The sequence below is a fragment of the Charadrius vociferus genome, unplaced genomic scaffold (genome assembly GCF_000708025.1).
Source record: "Charadrius vociferus isolate BGI_N301 unplaced genomic scaffold, ASM70802v2 scaffold751, whole genome shotgun sequence".
NCBI lineage: Eukaryota > Metazoa > Chordata > Aves > Charadriiformes > Charadriidae > Charadrius > Charadrius vociferus.
The window spans coordinates 48,814-62,875 of NW_009646956.1; the positions used below are offsets into that span (position 1 = coordinate 48,814).

Consider the following 14,062-nt stretch of genomic DNA (forward strand, 5'->3'; position numbering starts at 1 on the left):
TCCCGGAGAACAGCAGACCCTCTGTCTGCCGGGAAATGAGGTAAGGGCCACAACACACTAGGATTTCCCCAGTCTCACGGACAAAATGAAACTTCACTTGGGCAGAGCGTCCAAAGGCAGGCCGGTGCCCTGCTCTCACAGTCACCCGGGTGATACGATCAGGCCTATTTATTTGGAAAAGCCATTAGTGCTGAGAGGAGACACCGCACTCCCCGTATTTTACCCACCAGGCTACCACCTGCAGTAAAAGTCAGCGTGAGCCAACGTGTTGCTGATGGGGAGGATTTCTTTGCAGCATTTTCCACTTCAGACCAGCAACAATTTCTCACTGGCTGACCAGAAGTACTGCCATGATTCACGTGCTAAGGGAAATTGCAGTGAACAGGGCTGACGGTGGGAAGAGTATAAAGAGGGGGACCATTTTGTATGCAGCTGAGAGAGAGAGAAGTACTATGAGGGTTCTAAGACTAACCAAACGCGCTGTAAATATGAGGAACGTCAGGCAAGGTTGTCTAAAACTTTCTCATGTCAAGGAAAGGCAGAACAAGTTTCGCAGCCTGTTCCTCGTATGCTAGCTGCAGCCTCCAAAGAAAGTTAGGAGTCTGATTATCTGACTTCTCTCAAATCAATAAGGACGAAGGCCCACTGCTCATATGGTTCTTTTGTACCCTGATAATAGGCACCCCGGAGACTTTTATAATCACCCCTTGCAGCCTGGCAGACACTGGCTGCCAGAGCAGAGGATGCTGAAGGGCTGAGCCTGGCTAAAAGTATCTCTGATACCCTGCAGATAAACAGCGGACCAGAGAAGCAGAGGAGTCATTAAAAACCCACAGACACAAAGACGTCACTCAAGAAGACAGCCAATATTGGATTGTACGCTCGGCGCTCATTCTAAACCATGACATCCAGAGAGAGAAATTATTCTGTCCATTTCCCTCTCTTTCAGATCCCTTCGAGCTGCAGCCCATGAAGACACGCAATGCAAGCAGGGGGGTTTGCCGTGAGAGAGCGTGCTGTTTGCTAACTGCACGCTACACCGCGACAGTCTTGAAGGGGGCTGCTTACACTCATAAGTTTTCCGCACCCCAGTGTGTCTTTTTCCTCCGTGTGAGGCAGCACTGCAATGCAGATGCTGTACCCCCAGCAACAACATGCGTGTGTCCTGATTAGATTCTAATTACAAACCACCTTCGGACAGACCACACCACATTTGGAAGCAAAGAAAAGCAAGCTTTAGCAACAAACACACACACAATCCCTCCGCAAAGAATGCTAGGTTTCCCTTCCCACAAGGGATGCTCCGTATGGACGCAGGAACTGAAACCCAGCCCGCGGCACTAGGGACACTCTCAGCCATCTGCAGCCTCATTACAATATAGTCTGTAGTGGCACAGAACTCCTCCAGAACAGAACAACCCTCTTTATAGTAGCTGCACCAGTCTCTTGGAAATGCTGCACAGATGAGGGGATTCAGACAAAGAGCCCATTGACCACGAAAAGGGCAGTAACAGCGTTTAAAGGTTAAGACATCAGAGGGGGAGGTAATTCTCCGGGGTCTTACCAAAATAGCATATAGCTAGCATGTCGATCAAGATCAGCCCAGCTTTTTTGGATGGGCGAGATATTAGTAATTTCTTACACAAGCTCCCACCTGGAAACCGACCCCAGCTGTGTGTAGTACTGTAGAACTACGTGGGTGCACACAGCCTGTTCCCAAAGTCCACGTCCTAACAGTAGCATCATGTGTGCCTAACGCTATACCCCACTGCCTCCTTCTCAGCAATATATGGGTCCTGGACATGCAAGGCACCTGTCACCACAATACACAGAGATGTAAGTCCAGCGGGAAAAGATTCAGAGCCTGACAGCTATTTATTTCACTTTCTTCTTGCGCGCAAACCCTTCCTCCTGAGCTCAAAGGCAGCACATCAGTTCCACCAGCATCAAAGGGCTACTCTCACCCAGTCTGCAACCAAATACACCGTTTTCGGCACAAGGGCCTGCCTTGCCTTCTCCCGGCTGGTTTTCCAGGTCAGCCCAAGCCCTGTGTGCCAAAGGGCAGGACGCTGCTGCAGCTATGGGGCTCAGCTGCCCTGCTATTCTCCCTTTCTGGAGCCACGAACACAGAGATGTGAAACAGCTTTCTTAGAAATAAAATGTTACGGAAAACAATCCATTTTTGGAGCAGCAACAACACGAGCTTACAGTGCCCGTCTTCCCTTCCCCTTCCTCTCCCCTGCATTCTCCGCCTCTGCTGCTATGCCTTCCAATATTTGTTTCAATTTTTTCCGCTTCAAGGGCATCTAAAATTACAAGCCAGAACTTGTCCTCAGAAAATGGCACAAGAGGGATCACCAGCTGTCTTGTCTCCCTGACTACATTAGTACCCTTCGCCTCTGAACTGACCCCAGTATGACTTGAACAAATACTACAATCGCTGGACCTATTAGTATTCACGCAAAACGCCGTGCCCTCATTTCCCATTCCAGCCTTCCCAAGCCCTTAGTATTAGCAGGTCAGATGCACAGTGCTTTCGAAAAACAAGAGACATTTCACCACCTAAGAGTTAAGCTGGGGGAAACACTGACCAGCCAACGTCAACGCTGTCCAGATTACGTTTGCACCTTTGTCATCCATCTCTTTGGCCTTCTTTACCTCAGTTCGTCCCTACCTCTGTCTGTCCCCTCGGGACACACCATACACACTTTTGTTGTACCCCCTTTCGTTAAAGAAAGGGCTATGAAGCTTTGTTGTCTGAGAAGCGCATGTGGGTTCTAGGGCAAAAGGCACGTAAATGCAGTGGCTTGATTATCCATGATCCTTCTTCAGCCCATTAAGAAGCAGTAAGTAGATGCTGGCACAGAGGAGATACCGACTGAACAGCATCTGTCAAAGTTCATTAGTTTACCAAGATTAACGGATCATTGGGCATACTTTTTTGGCAAAGAAAATCCATCAGACTTGCGATTTGCAGGACTCAAAGTGAGGGGACAGCTTCCCATCGCCAGTCACATTCCACACACCAGATGGTCAAGAGAATTAGACGCCCCAGCCTGGCACCAGAGAGCGTGATCTATACTGGCTTTTGGGGACTCCCAAACACAGGTGGATTACGAAGCTAGCCATGAGGGAGGCCAGGAAGCAATGAAGATCATGAACTGAACAGTCACGTTGTTTAATGGTACTTGACGCGGACACTTTAAGACCAAATTTGACTCAGAAGTGATTCTACAAGTCATCAGACAACATTCTAATATAATGACATTACCTAAATCAGATTGAGGGAGGCAAGACAGGAGGAACGCGAGGGATGGACTTTTCATGGAACAGCTAGCCCGGATGTCCCCTGTAACCTCATCTGTTCAGTCATCTTTCCTTTTGCCTTGCCGCCCTTCTGCCCCTGCTCTCCATTCCACCACAAAGAATTCATACCTGAATGGGACTTCCTCCTCCGGGAACTCCATGTAGTATCGGATGAAGAATCGCTCTGAGTCCTCTCGCTCCCCATCGGCAACGATGCTTCCGTTGAGCTTGATGATAGATGGCAACCTGCATGCCGACACCAAGACACACAGTCACTGAGAAACCCAGACAGGGTGACCGACAAGACAGTCCCCATCAAAAGCTACGTGCCACAACATTAACACACCAGGAGAATCCTGCCGGGTAGCTTACGCCTCAGTCCCCTCGAGAGAGGGAGCAGGCAAGTTCCATGCACTTTCTCCAAGCACATTCAAAACTAATTATTTTCATTTTGCCACATATACACATCGTGCACAGGCATGTGTGAGACTCAAAACATTCTCTGAGAAGTAGAGAAGTTAGACTTAACATTTCCACTTCTCCCACTTTCCCACACAATAAAAAAAAAAAACGCTCAAGTCTTTCTGAGCGGTGAATTCATATAAAACCCCATCTCCTAACAGCCTCTTTCTCCACTTACCCACTCCCAGCCATTCATTGCCATATAATGCTTCTGCTGAGCAGAATAAACAAGCAACAGACCTGGCTATTAGCAGCTTCCTGCGTTCCTCAGTGGTGTAGGACTGCAACAAAGGGATTCCTAGCAATTTCACTTCCTCGAGCTTGGGAAAAGAATTTAACTTGTCAATGTCTTCCCAGCAATGCAGACCTGCTCAGAAGAAAAGACTTCCTTAAACACAGATAATGCATCACGTATCCAAGATTATCAGACACAGCCAAAGAACATACGTGATAGGCGAGCATCAGCTGCTGTCTCTTTGCAAAGTCGGCTTTTTATTCATCACGTGCTGCAAAAACTCTCCTTCGTTTGCTTACATGGCAGAGTAGTTTAAATTATCTCATGCTGTTTTGTAAATCTAGAAGGATGATCTCCATGGCTGATTAGGGAACTTAGTTTTTTTATGGACCATTCATTCTTCGGCCTCACTGCCGAGGACCGACTAGCATCAGCTATGTTGGCTGCACCTATAAAGGGACACTGCCTTAAGTAGTATTAAAGTCCTCAGGACTTCTGTCATTCTAGGCGCCACTAAAAAGCCATCAAATGGCTTCACCTCGCACACATGACTACCTTGGGTCCTGTTTCCACTCACGACCCAATGGTAAAACAGTCCCAGAAGCCGTCCAGCCATTTAATGAAAAAGTCTTTAACTCAATTTCAGCCCCCTCAAGACCTGACATTTGGGATAACAAGGCAAGCAGAGGGGGTAAAATGAAAAAGCTGAGGATGGAGCAACAGTACAGCCCCAATTATGTGGCGAGATCAACACTACTCGTCTTCGCTTCCCTTTGCTGTGACTGCAGAAACGTTTATCGCAATGCTTTTCCGATGACTGTTCCAGAAGCTTACACTGGTGATGTGAGTTAGAAAACTGTTTTTTCTGAACAACATTCAACAGCTTCACCCAGACAGTACAGAAAATGTGAAAAAACAGAAAAAATCATCGGTTCAAACAAAATCGGGGTCTCATTTGAGCTAAGCCTGTCAGCAAATGCCAAGTTCAAGACCAAACCGTGTGTCACAACTGCAACTGAGAAGAAGGGGCAGAAACAAACCTCCTTTAAGTATCACGGCACCGTGCATGAGGCGGGCAGAGAGAGTTTCCTTTCCCCATAGCGCTTGAAACACCACCGCCAAGGTCACCTACGCCTAAAGCCATCCAGGAATCGGCATCTACAGACAAACTGAGTAGAAGTTTGTGACAGGGGGAGAACTCTTCCATCTGATCTCTGGGGCACAGTGTCACCAAAGAGTGCCTGGTACTTCTCTGAATCACACCGCTCTGAAAGGGCCAAAAGCTCCCATAGCTGGGAGAAACTAGTGCAGCGAGACAACCATTTCTGAAGAAGAAACTGCTGTCAGCCATGGCATCCACCTCGGCAGGAAAATCTGTGCGTCTCTTTGTGACCCCGCTGCACTATAACTTCACTATAAACCATTATCTTTAGGCTCCTCCCTGATCTCCACTAAGCTCAAAGAGCCTGCAAAAAGCGGTGCCAGTTTGGAGTCTTCATGGGACAGAATTTTGGACTGCAGCAGCTTTCCCTAAAAATAAAATAAATTTAACGTGCTCCTTGGGACTTCTGTTTAACTTTCAGCTCCCAAAACATCAGAATGCAATACAGAATCCAGACTTTTTAAATACCTGGCATCAAAATTGCAAAACTACTTACCACAGGAGCACTTGCTCCTCAATGAGACAGTGCTTTCAAATCCAGCTTAACAGGCTTTTCTTCCTCTAGTTAGCTTTAAGCTTTTATTATAGGGATTGTTTGATGCTTTACATTGCAGAGCATGTTAATAAAGTACCTTCTACCTTGGCTAACACTTAACTATCGCTTGCACAGCATATAAAGCTGCAAAGAACAAAAGAAGATGCATTAAGCAGTCCTGCAAAAGAACTTTTGGCGCACGTGTCATCTCACAAACATGGCACAGCCCTCATGAGCTGCCCTGCAGCGTTCTCTCTGAGCGTGGAGTGCCCTTCCCGATATGCCAAATGCTTATTCTCTTTCTGGAGCGTTGGCTGAAAATTCTCTGGGGCTGCAGTGTAAAAGCAGCCTCGAGCATAACTTGTGGTGACCTTCGAGTAACTAAGCACAGATGACAGACAGCTTGTGCTGGTGAATGCTCAGCCCTTACATACATACACATACGCTCATTTTACCCAGGATAAAACAAGGAATAAAAGGCAAATGGGATTCTTTCATCCCCTCCATTTCCAGAGATTTACTCATCCTTCTCCAGCCAGGAGCATCTGAGGCAGGGACAGGAAACAGAGGGAAACTACTAACGTAAAAACCCTTTGCCAGCTCATTTTGAATAACTGCCAGTCCACACTACTCTGACTTGTCTTTTAGATAACGACTAACTACCAAAAGCAGCAGGTAGAGCCCTCAGAGACCGGCAAGTTGATTTCTTGCCCGTTTTCCCCTCCTAACGCTACATTCTTCAGGTCAGTGCGCTTCAGTACATCTGCTTGTGTGGCTCTGCATTAGCACCGTTAGGAAACTGGACTTCAACATTATAGGTCTGTTGGGACCACGTTCATCAACAGCTTTTCAAATCTGCCAAGAAGCCAGGACACATTGGAACAAAGGTCACTGGGCGTTTTCCTCTCTGCTACAGCAACAGAACCATCTCAAAGGCTTAGGCTCTTGCTCAGCACTTCTGCCTTCACCTGCCCTCTCTCTTATGTTGCAGGAAGCAATGCCAACCGCAGGCTACTTGCTGCTAACGTAGGCCTAAGAAGCAACCACCCCAAGACCAAAGTTTCAAAGTGCTTTACAGAGCAAGTGTGTTTTTCACCTACTCACGAGTAGAGACTGATCAACCACTGTCACTCACGCTGAGAACAAACAGCATACTGCTTCCAGGCTCTCACCTGACTTGTGCAAATTGATGGATCGCAGGTTAGGGAACAACCTCGCTAGGGAATCTTCCGACTCTTCAATGGTCGTGAGGTTGTTGTTAGCCAGAATAAGCGTGTCCAGTGATGGAAACATAATTCCCAACTTTCGAATTTCAGTCCAGTCTTGAAGATTATTGTCAGTTATGTGGAGTAATTTCAGAGACTGACAGCAAACTGGAGAACAAGACACTGTTTCATAGTCATTAAGGCACAGGAAGAGTTCCTCCAAGCTGCACAGGGGAAGAAAGATCATATCATCACAACATACTTTCAGAAACGGCTACCGTCTCAGGCGCAAGGACATGCATATCCAATTTTAACAGGACTTTCTGTAACGGCTCTCATGTGATTTGAAACCTTGGTGTAGAGAAGACCTTTGAGCACTCCAAATGGTGTGTTTCAACTATGTCTCTGCTCCCATCCATAAACTTCCTCCACAGATGAAAAACACTCTAAGAGTTCCCCGAGCCTCCCAGTATTATTTGTGTAACAGATTGCTCAGGGTGGTGTTCCACATTTGTGCCCGAGAAGCCACCAAAGCAAATCCAGTAGTAACTGGTACCTGCTCTCAATATTCACCACAATTTAAAAAGGTGACAACACAGATGACCCTTTTTCCCCCACATTGCTGTTTCTGCCAAAGATGGCCGTTACAGAAAGAATAGGTCCCACCAAGTTTTCAGACAACTAAACTAGCTCCCCTAATCCCAGGGAAGCGTACAGTGGCCACACAGGATATACTGCTGTCATCATCTCCCCTTACCAGGCTGTATCAAAAGGAGCCTGTTATCAAAATGAAGCCACCAAGGACATTCGGGGAAGCAGAATGCCACTGCCAAGGTGGACCGTGGCCAAGCCACAGAAATCAACACTTTTGTACAGAAAAGCAAGATGAAATATTACTTGACAAGTGGCCAGACTCTCAGACTTACGTCCCATTCAAAAGCTATTAGTACAGGTATGCACTGCACCATTCATTCTGCAGTGAGTCAGAGGAAAGTGTGTCACCTCCCACATTGTCGGCATGATTATCCATCTCTAGTATTTAGATTTGGATGCAAAGCCCTGGGCTTTACAGCACCACACAAGTTCAGCTTTAAAGGCAATGTAAAGCATTCCCCTGGCCAGTTCCCAAGCTCCCAAAGAAAAAAATTCCCTTTTTCTCTACCAATGTTTGCATCCTCACACCCCTCTCATCCCTCACCCTGTGATTTGATAAGCCAGCCTTGACCGACGTGCAGCAAGCACCCCTTCCTACGCCCAACTCCCCATGCTTACTCTGGTAATTCCTGCAGGATTGTGTGGACCGTTTCCCAGGAAGCTTTGCTGTTGTTGAGCACAAGTTTGCGAACACCAGCGAAAGACCCAGCACACCTTCTCTCTAAAACGGACAAACTGAGAGGGTTGGAACTCAAGTTTAGAAACTCCAAGTGGGGAACGTTGGACACAATTTTACTGACCTAAGTGGGGAGGGGAAAAAAAAGAGAAAGAAAGAAATGCGTATCAGGCAGTAATCGGACCTCATGCAATAATATCCTGTCTCCTAAAAGGGGGCCCTTCAGAATCACCATGAGCCAAAGAAATGATATAAGGAAAAAAATAAGGCTTCTGAATAACTACCTGTAATTCATACTCCAGCTATGCACTGATCTAGATTGATTGGTTAATTGCTCATTCACCTCAGCAGTTCATTTAATTACACTCTCTGAGCAGCTTGATAAGAAAAAGCTAGTCTCTTGGGAAAGGTCGTAAAATCCACCTCAAGACCAAGCTTCAGCAGCAGCATGTTACAGGACCCAGCATGCCATACCCCTTTTTTAGCAGGGAGGCAACGGGTGCGTCTCCTGAGTTTAAGGCGAATGCTCTGATCACTCGCTCAGCTTTCCACTGCTCCCCACTAGCCACAGACCTCGCCATCTGCCCAATTTAAAAGACAGACAGAAGCTCACTGTACACACACAAGGAATTTCTGATGCGATTCCATTAGTCTGAAAACAGCAGCTTTCTGACAATCAATCCAAACGTTCAGGTAACTCTGCTTGGTGCTACTTTCCTTTTTGTGCATACAGATGTGCACCTGAGGGCAAAGTAGCAGAGAGATAAGAAAGAAAGACCAAGAAAGAGAGAGAAAAGCCAGAGACGATGACTGTACAGCTCTGGAGTGCAGGATACATAACGGACTGTGTGATCAGGGTAGATGCTGACCTAGAAACTGCCAATACACAAAAATATACAGGAACGGGTCATTTAGATGATCAATTTGTAGTCACCTAATAACAATTAAGTGACCAGAGCATCAATTCGTAAAGAACACATCACATCAATCTAATTTTCCTCTTCAACTGACTGGGTAACTGATTCAGTGGGAAGCAGCATAAGAGAATGGCAGCTTCTGACACCATTCGCGCACCAGTCCCACAGGCAAACTGAGGACTTACAGTGCCTGTGATACCACTGTAAGTTAAGAGTTCAATACAAGGCCAGCAGGTGTACCAAGGGAGTGTTCTGACAGATTACTACTCGCTATGTTTTCAATGACCTAAATAATTGAACACTGCATTTTCTTAACCTGAGGGTGACGCTAAGATGGGGAAAGGCTGCATCGTATTGTGGTACAAGCCTAGAGACCAAAGCAAAGCCACCTGAAACCCGCAAGATGGAAGTTCGGCTCAAGTATAGTCAAAGCACGAACACTCAGGAAAAAAGACATTCATTCAGAAAATAATTTTGAGACAGAAAACACCTGGCCAGAGAGCGCCACTCCACCAAGCGATTGGGATGGGAGGAGATGAGGCAGACCATGACACACACAGGTCAATAACAGGGCCCGTTTGCTAGCCAAGGGCAACTGTTTTATGCAGAGGCCAAATTCAAGTGTTGCATGTGTGATGCTGGAGGTAATTAGTCTGCCTCACTTCACACTGATGAAGCCTCAACTTAGGTAATGTAATGTTTTGGGCACCGTGCCTTAGGAATGAAGTAGACAAACTGGAATGATATCACAGCAACAAAACCAACACAGGATTTAGAAAAAATGGCCTACAATGAATGACTGGAAGAACTGGATTTTTTCAGTATTATACTAAAATAGAAAAAAGAGACATGAAAGCTCTTCTTCGTGAGTATAAAAGGCTGTCGTATAAGAAACGGTGATGAATGCTCCTCCACGCCTGCTGAGAACTGGGCAGGGAGCAATTGGCTTCAATTGCAGCATGGGAGACTTCAGTTACATAGTTTAGACTACGAGGTTATTAGCTAAGCACGGGAACGGGCTACCCAGGGATCTGGAATCCCCACTACTGGCAGCTTTATTTTAAGAGCTGGGTAGATATTTATTTGTTGCAGATGGGCTATGAAAAGTCAAGCCCATCTCAGAGAAAGGGGCCAAACTACACGGAAAGCCTTTCATTTCCTGCTTTACTGTGGCTCATGCAGAAGCCGGCGAATCGTGCCGTCCAGGGTAGCCTAACCAGACTGAACAAATAGCAGGGTGCAAGGCATGCAGCTTGCGAACGACAAGCGTACGTGCAGCTCTCCCAGCTGCTTACCAGACGTGAGGTCAGCCCCGCTGAGCGCGAGAGGCAGAACAGGAAGCGGAACGGCAGCACCTCATTACTGTTGGAGGGGGCCCTTCGAGGTCAGATTAAAAAAGCTAGAAGACACCACCCCAGTTCTGAGCAGATATGCCTTCAGCGCAAAACCATCTTCCCTAGCTCTGATCACAACAGACAAGCCTAAGATCTCCCTTCCACCTGCTGAGCTAGTACCTTGTAGGCTAACAAGGAAACAACAAGAAGAGGGAAACATATCCCACTTCTGACTTTGTGACCCCCGTGCCAGAGCTGGACCATTTCTGCAAACACTGCTTTCGCTACCTGCTTAAAGGCATAGGAGCTTGATGCAACATAAACACATGATAGTTTCCATGTTGCACATTCTGTTTTTTTCCACATGTTTCCAACAACAAACACTAACATAAAAGCACAGCATAAGCCAGCGAGGAACCGTTAACAACACTTGAACAGACTGCGATTGTTTTTCTCGTATTACATGGCATTTACCTAACGTACTTCATCCAAGCACTTTTGCGGATTTTACAATAGCATTTAGCATTAATTAATGAGGCCTCAGAAATATCCTTTGAGGTAAATGTTATTAAACCTGTTTTGCAGATAGGGAAACAAAAGCAGCGAGAGAATAAATACCTTGCCCAGCATCACAGAATTGGTGGCAAAGCTGGGAAAGAACTCCCATTACTCAGCCCTCCTTGGTTCTTACTCTGTTAAAACCTGCACTGATTATTAAACTCTAGCCAGTTCTGGTACTTTGTATGATAAAAAAAAAATATATGTATTTGTCACCCACAGGCTAAGATCGTAACTCATGAGGTAAATGGAGTGAAGTGCCCAAATGGATTAAATGAATCACGTTTATTGCTCAGTTGTTGTCAAAGTAAATAAGCATCAGGCTCAAAGATGAGAAAGAAGCCACAAAAACCAGAAATCTCTCTCCTTTTAATGAATGAAGTACTCTTATATCCTGCAATGCGCTTGCAGTCATAGTAATCGCCATAAAACTTATTCAGAAAGATGCACATGTAACCATTTTACCTCATGCCAGTCTTCCAGTTTATTGTCAGAAAGGTCTAGCTCAGACACATGAGCACAGAAGGCGGCGATTTCATTCTCGTCCCCTGCACAAGTTATGCCACAGCTGTTCAGCACTAGCACGCTTGGAAGGTTGAGGCGATCTGAAACAGGGAAAAAGAAAAGATGCCCTCTGATCAGCATCACATTGCTTAGTTATGTAAGGTAACATCAAGCACAAACAAGCATGACACTCAACAAAGGAAAAGATCTACCAGTTATTCCACAGTTTACACATACTTAAGGATCTCAGGATAAACACGGATTTTGCGACAAGTGACTGACATCAGTCAAGAAGTCTTCCGGTGTCTAAACGTGAAGTACCACTCAGTATCAGTGCTCCTCAGTTACCACATGTATTTCTGTCCACACTGCAGCAAGGATGGGCCAGTCCTTCCTACTTTACAGCATGTCTCATATCAGCTCTTGCCAGAGCTTATGCTCTTCCCCAGGCATCTGCTACTGCAGATAGGCTACACAACTAGGTGGACCGTTAGTTGTACACAGTCAGACTCCCTTATCCTCTTGTACTTAAGCCCACTTGGGGTGACAAACAGCAGGGATGTATTTAAACATTTCTTTTCTAAGCTTTCACTTTTTCAACATTGTAGAACGGTTAGTATTCTTAAATCACAGAAAAACTTAGGTCTCTACTCTGCCTTTTACACTTCTGCTTCAGTTTTGCTCTAGTTCTTTCTCGTGGAGGTAAACGTTCTCCCAGCTATTTCACAGACGAGGACTTGGATCTCAGTCACAACCTCATTTGTTATGGCCAAAATCTGACACCATTAAAGCTGTGGATTTGTAACAGGAAACCATTTCAACACAAGAAATCTGCATTTAGGGAAGGCAAGCCATCAGTCTTAAACTCTTTCACATACACTACCGCTCTCCCACCTCTGTGAAGTATCAAAATCTGTTAAAATTTAACAACAAGCTTTTTCCTGAAAAGGTGGCCCTTCTTCTCTCTCCTTAATACTTGACAGCTACACAACTAGAAGGGGATTCTTACAGCAAACAATTATCTGGAGCAACCTGAGTTTTCAAGTTTCCTGGGTCATTAGCAGCTTCTTTAAAGGATAGTGTTGTACTTTGGGAATTAGTCATGATGTGCTTGTAAGTCATGTCTCAGTCACATTTTAAGACTTAGAAACTTGTGCCCTCTTTTCAGTATCCTAAAAGCTCAGGTAAGCAGGTGCTCACACACAGGAGAGAGGGCATTGACTGACTATTCCATCAGGCCGATTTCCTATTGTGTTAATTTCGAGGGACATGTGGCAGATTTATCCTCAACTGAACTCTGGCCCTTTTTTCTCCTCTGTCAAACTCAGTTACTGTAAGCTTCATCCAGCTGACTTCCATAGCTATTTTCCCCGTTGGGGTTGGTTATGATACAAATTGACCTGACAGAAATTTAAACTACTCTTACAGATCAAGATGGGCAAGAGGTTACACAAAAAAGGGGCAGTTATGGTGGGATAAATGTGAATCTCAGACTCAGCTGTACAAACCAAGAACCAAACGCTAACATCAGAGTGTGAGGGAAGTCTAAAGGGTGTCAAATGGAACCAGTTCTAGGAGCAGGAAAGAGCAATGCAGATTCCACAGTCTAGGAGGCGCAAGGACATACATGAGCAGCACACTGCTTCAGACACATCTGTCTGAAACTCTCTCAGCGCAGTAAGGTCAGAAGCAAAGGACAGAGGGGATTTCTCCACTAGGGCAGCAGGAGCACGGTCAGAGAGCATTGAGAAGAGAGCCAAAGCAAACCACAACTTCGAGTCACTTGTCACAAAAGAAGCCTAGCTGGAGATTCAATGACTCATCGCTTGGCTTGAAATATGGTCCACTCCTGTGTAACACTGGACTCCTTCTGTACCTGTAGGCATCGATGCAAGTTGATGGCACTGTGTGACATCACTAGTTCGAGGTGTGCACCAACCTCGAATTTAGATCAAGGTGTTGCGTATTTGTTAAGCCATCTCTGTCAAAATACACGCTGTTGCAGCCACTAATAAAATAGTTAGTACCACTAGTCTGAAGAAAATAAGCTCCAGGGACCGCTGAACCCTCAAAACTCAGCACCGCACAGGGCCTTATTTCCATCTTTCATTAACAGTATCCCAATCACGTTATGCTGGCAATGACAGGGGTAGGGAAACATACTTGTTTTTAACAGCAACTGGCTCAGTCCCCGGATCAACTTTCTGTCTTTGTTAGATTCCGGTCTCTCAGCTCTTCAGTAAGAAACGCATTATAATACCTTGTGAAGTTTCTTTTTCTGGTCAATTCAGGGCGATTCTTCTTTCAACATAAGAAACAACAACCAAGAAACTGATCCCACCCAGAACCACAGAGATGCTATAGAACGACTGGAACCCTACCTTTCATAGGCGAACCCTGTGGAGTTGCTGGGACATGCACCCCCATACCAGGTCCACGACGATACGGGAAGTTCTCAGGGCTGTATTTCTCACAAAGAACTTGCATGAAACTCCTTCCGCTGGGCTGGTCCAT

At 45.8% G+C, this 14,062-nt stretch overlaps 1 protein-coding gene across 1 annotated transcript in view; it reads right to left on the minus strand.

Moving 5' to 3' along the window:
• The window catches only part of TBCEL (tubulin folding cofactor E-like), a 16,334-nt gene extending 2,272 nt beyond the window's left edge, over positions 1-14,062 (minus strand). The window contains exons 1-6 of the mRNA XM_009895147.1: positions 13,930-14,062; positions 11,510-11,649; positions 8,178-8,359; positions 6,873-7,129; positions 4,009-4,135; positions 3,436-3,552 (exon numbers count right to left, since the gene is read on the minus strand). Of these exons, the coding sequence (XP_009893449.1) occupies positions 3,436-3,552; positions 4,009-4,135; positions 6,873-7,129; positions 8,178-8,359; positions 11,510-11,649; positions 13,930-14,062 (956 nt within the window). The remainder of the gene's footprint in view (positions 1-3,435; positions 3,553-4,008; positions 4,136-6,872; positions 7,130-8,177; positions 8,360-11,509; positions 11,650-13,929) is intronic.